General features: G+C 33.6%; 1 protein-coding gene across 1 annotated transcript; it reads left to right on the forward strand.

The window, feature by feature from the left end:
* The first annotated feature begins 217 nt into the window (after nucleotides 1-217).
* LOC129572583 (uncharacterized) lies at nucleotides 218-2125 on the forward strand. The gene is made up of 4 exons (XM_055452575.1): nucleotides 218-267; nucleotides 416-757; nucleotides 860-1015; nucleotides 1974-2125. Exons 2-4 carry the CDS (start codon nucleotides 496-498, stop codon nucleotides 2123-2125), a joined length of 570 nt encoding a protein of 189 aa, XP_055308550.1. The 5' UTR covers nucleotides 218-267; nucleotides 416-495.
* Nucleotides 2126-5195: the final 3070 nt, after the last annotated feature.

The following is a 5195-nucleotide window of genomic DNA, read 5'->3' on the forward strand; positions in this document are numbered from 1 at the left end:
TGTTCCGCCAAGTGCCCTTTTTGTCCAATCAAATATACTTGCACGTTTGATACGTGCTGGAGAGTAAGCAATTATTGCAAGCATATTTTTACATGTGCTCAAAATAACCTTGAAAATACCGCAATAGATAACGAACAGCTAGACCTAGAGCTAGACGTTCAGTCTAGTGCTAAGTCTAGTGTACACTGTACAGTCACCTGATATTGAGCGTGCCAAGCCTTCCAATGTTTTATCGGAAGTACAAAATGTGCTAACTGACGTGCTAGAGTAAGCGATTCTATTAATATCTAGATTAATATTTACTGAATCCACTTGAATTTTTTATTCTAGTTTATATTTTTCTTTGACAAATATTGATCTATATAGAAATGATGCTCAACATTAATTCAATTTTTTTTCTTTTTCCATGATCTAGTCCATGATTTTTTTCTCCATAGAAAAACAGATCAAAACGAACCCAACCCTAGACCCAATCTATAGTCCCAATTTCGCAAAATGTATTTCATCGTTTATATTTTGGAAAAGCGTGAGCATGTCGTCGTTCCATATACATGGATCAAATTGGATTTACATATGCACAATATTATCAACAACGGGATAAACAGAGGAAAGCTGTTTGAGGTTTTTTATACCGACAATGTTGATGCCTTTGATAACGGAATACCGCGTGTCGATTACCAACCAAATGCCCATGCCAGTCTATTTAACCACTTTCCAAGTGAAGGATGGTATCATTGCCGCATACAAAAATTCATCTGTAATTATTGAATTTGAATAATTGAACTAAATTCTAGATTGAATTCTTATGGTTCATTGCAAATTAATATTGAGAAAATAATTTGTTTTTGTTAATTTCCAGTCAACTTTCGAGAGGCAATGGTATATAAAATGCGACGAAGAAATGTGTCACCAAAACTTTACAATCAGCAGCGATTGCATGAACGGGCGAAATTATGTTCAAGTCAACGTATACAAGAACGTGTATCAACATTTTTTCGGATGAATTGTTTGCCAGGTAATTAATTGAGAAATTGTATTTGCTTGCATTGATGACGGCAAGCACACCAATAAAGGGATTGTAGCAGTAAGTGAGAAAGCGACAGAGATGAAGTTCGACAGCTTTATAATTGAGTCTTTTTTTCATAGGAATTATAAACATCTATTCTAGCATCTATATGTTTACATTTCGTTGAAACGATTGCTTCCCATGCATCTTTGATTTGCCAATAATAATCTCTTGTTTGGCGAGGCAAAAACATTGATGTTTATTTTCGATAGAAACTTGTCAATGTGTTGATTTACTTAAATATTTCTTTATGACCATCGGCTAAATAATTGATTTATGTTTGACACACACAGCGTTATCGTTTCACAAACAGTTTCTTGAAACCTAGCTTGAAACTGTTGCGATCTGGGTTGCGATTCATTCGCTCTGACGTTTTGTACATCCAATGAAGCGTTGTTCCTAGCGTTGTTCTGTACAACAAAACACATTGACGTTTGAGATGAACTTAACAAATTTCATGTTCATATTGTTGATGAATCACAATCAGTTCGATAAAAAAAAAGTATTGATTTTTTTTCATTTGAAACATTCTTACTAGAGCTAGACCAATGAAAAAAATGATGTATTTATACAATATTCTGAGTTTCTCTGAACAGTGAGATCTATCACTTTGTCAAATCAGGAAATTCGAATTCTCCGAAAGTTATTCTCGTCATGAAAGTGAGGAATCTTTCACTCAGCTTGAGTTATAAGCCATGGAATAACGCTCCGGTCTCCAGGCAAATCACATTATTTGTATAAAACTCGAAAAGTAAAAAAAGTTCGTTTGATCGACAATACCGAAAAGCTAGCCGAAAAGGCTTGGTTCATGGCTTGGTCGAATTTTATATTTGATAGCTTCAAACTAGACTTCAAAGGTAATCAATTTCAAGGGTGATCCTAATCTAAATCGTAAATATTTTTTCAGCTGCAGACAATCAAGGTGAAACTAGAGGTGAAATGTCTGGTGCTAGGTCTGGTGACGCCTTAACTCACACACGAATGGATACTCTAGTGGACACTGGAGGTAGCACTGGAGTGGACTCTGATTGTCAAGAAGAAAATACTGTTCGAGATTAAGCTGGATCTTTGGTGTTGCCACAGACGATGGCCACCAGTGCCAGTATTGGAGCTACAGCACCAACAGCTCAAACTCAATCAGTACCAGGTAATTTTTACTTTGTGAAAAAGTTCAAGTTTTTTAAACAGTGTAAGACTGTCACATCAATTAAAGTAGTTATTAATGAATGAACAATGAGTAGTAATAATGGTAACATTATGTACACCAATCAATTAAAAAAAATTCAAAAATAATTTAGAAATCATACACACAAGTCACACTTCGTCTTTATTTAGCAATTGATTTTATTTATCGAATGCTAGATCGAATTACATTCTTATTGAATTGCATTTCTCGATGGCTAGCTCGATGGCATTCAACATCGTTGACGCCAAAAACTAGGCCAAAAATGTGAGCAATTTTGCCCGTAAATCAATCATAAGTATCAATTAATACGTGATTCCTATCATGATTCAACTGCACAAAATATCGAATGCCTAAATCTATAATAAAAATCATAATCAATTTTTTTTTTCAGCACCATGCAATCAAAGTGAAAATTGTAATGACACGCAAATGGACACTTCTGCAGACACTCTAGTGGACACTGATTCTCCACAAGAAAATACTGTTCAGGACTTGGTTAAATCTTCGGCGGCTACAACACTATCAGCTCAATCTAGACCTCAATTCTCAGAGCTAGGTAAGCATGATACGAAAAATCTATGAAAAAATGACGATAAGTTATTAGTAATACACATTCTTTCAGCTCCAAACTCCAATCCAATGTCTCCTGAAACTAGACCTGGACTTCAGAACATCCCATTCATTTCATCATATTGACGCCAAAGCATGACATACGATTCATCTAGCCTAAGCTTAAGCGGCTTTCGAAATGCACAACAACCTACGTCTCGGCCTAGGTCTCGGCGTTTTTCATGTACGTAATGTAATTTAGATTATTAGATAACAGGTTTTTAAAAAAACCATTGACATTTTTTACCTATTACTTTTCGGTTCTACTGTTTGATAAACTGAATTTAAGTCTAAATTTCATTTATTTTATTTTTTCAGGCTCTGATACTTTAGCTGATATTAATCTAACGATGACTATCAAAAATGAGCCAGAACCAATTTTCAGTCTTTATCGCAAAAACGCAAGAAGTTTAGAAGAGATTTTACACAACACTCAAGGCCATACCTCAAACATAAGTGTTCAAAGCTGTGCGAATGATAATAATGCTAGTGATAATGATTGTATAATGGTTGGAAACGATGTACCTCGACCACTGCAAACGACACTGGACTCCCTCACAAAACGTGAGGGAGATCCTTTGTCGCATGACATCCCATACACAAACACAGTAGGTTGAATTGTAATTTAGTGCACTTTTTTCTTGTTGTTTTAAAATTAAAGAGATAGGGAAATGTGGGGCACAGTCGTTCAACCTAGCGTTCAACTGACCAAAATAACGGAAGAGCGAACAATTGCATGGAAAACAATGAAAAATCCTAGAAAAAATCAATACAATGAGACCTAGAATGAGACTAACAATGAAATGAATTGTCTAGTGCTACTCCTAGTGAATTGTCTTTGGAACGAATTTTTTTTGTTTGATATTTTCAGAAAAATGGACGAGTTTACAAAATTGGTAATCGCTTCATTGAAATTCATCAAGATGTCTTGGCTAAATTATTGAACTGGAATTCAGCTCCAAATGGAGATGATTGCACCTTTGATTACCCATTTGGTTTGTCAGTTTTCTTATCGGTTGTTTTAGATGAGCAAATTGCAAATGGGCAAATTGAACAAAATGTTTGGGATTTTGTGCTTCGTAAGTTAGAATAATAAATAAAAATTCCTAGAATAATTCAATTAATTTGATTTTTTCCAGATATTGTGCGGATTCGAACTAATAACGAAGAAAGAGTTGAACGCATCAGACATTTGATTGAAAAATACTGTGAAAACAAGCGTGGACATTAGGAAATAGCCCAGATAATAACCAGTCGAAATAAAACAAGCTTGCATCATAGCTTGCATCTTTAAAATTCCAATTATTCATATCTAGATTCATATCGTTTATTATTAATATAAGTATACAACATAGCATAGATAGAAATGCTCCTTATAAAAGCATTAGTAGTTGCTAGAAACAACGACCAAAACTATCCGTAATTTGGACAGTACTCTAATTCTAATCTTCGATTTTCATATAAAATCACACAAATCGTATCTAACTTTGTATCGTGATCTAATTTATGTGATATTTAGTGTGATCAAGAATGTAATTTTTTGGCGTGAAATATTGTAGGAAAAATCTCTATTACTTATTCAACGAAAAAAATTAAAATGGGATGTAATTAAAATCTGGATTAAATTAAAAAAGAAATGAAATGTGTGAAATAATAAACTTTAATATGAAATTTCATCTATTTCAGGTCTAAGTAACAAAGAGATCGAAAATGTAAGAAGCGTCGTAAATCCCAATCTTTTGTAAAACCCAAGATCAACCAAAAAATACGGAACTAAATAAATTTCGATAGTTTGTGTAGCCTTTGTTCCTTTTCGTTGATAATAGAATAAAAAACATTCATACTTGAAAAAAAAACATTCAAATCTAGATTCAAATAGTACTTAATCATTCGTCTATTCATTCGTTTGTCAAATGAACCAGTTGACATTTGCTTTCATTTACTTACTAAATGAAAGTACATTTGACATTTGTCTAGACATTTGTTATACCCTAGGTTATACCGAACATCATTTTTCATTGTAATCGCTTTTTTGCCGGTCATAGTTTTTTCAAACGCAAACTTAAGGTAAGCTATTCTCTGTTTTTTTTTCGACTGAATTTCAGTCTAACTTAGATATATTTAAATGATGATCAACAACTAGATAATTTAAAATGTCGTATTCTTAGTGTTTTTTGTTGATCATTTTATTTTTTTCCAGCTAGTTGCAGTAATCATTACAACAAACAAAATCACAGTCATGTCGTCACGAGCCATTTGTGGAATTTGTCGTAGTTATTTATTTGATGAACGGCGGATTGATAGTCTCTCTTGTGGCCATTTGTTCCATTATGC

The sequence above is a fragment of the Sitodiplosis mosellana genome, unplaced genomic scaffold, assembly GCF_009176505.1.
Source record: "Sitodiplosis mosellana isolate CC-2019 unplaced genomic scaffold, AAFC_SMos_1.0 Smas_scaffold_5237, whole genome shotgun sequence".
NCBI classification, from domain to species: Eukaryota; Metazoa; Arthropoda; class Insecta; order Diptera; family Cecidomyiidae; genus Sitodiplosis; species Sitodiplosis mosellana.

Coding starts and splice junctions, on each gene's coding strand:
- LOC129572583 (XM_055452575.1), top strand. CDS start 496: ATGTATTTCATCGTTTATATTTTGGAAAAGCGTGAGCATGTCGTCGTT. Junction 758..859: donor CCGCATACAAAAATTCATCT/GTAATTATTGAA, acceptor GTTAATTTCCAG/TCAACTTTCGAGAGGCAATG. Junction 1,016..1,973: donor TCGGATGAATTGTTTGCCAG/GTAATTAATTGA, acceptor ATATTTTTTCAG/CTGCAGACAATCAAGGTGAA.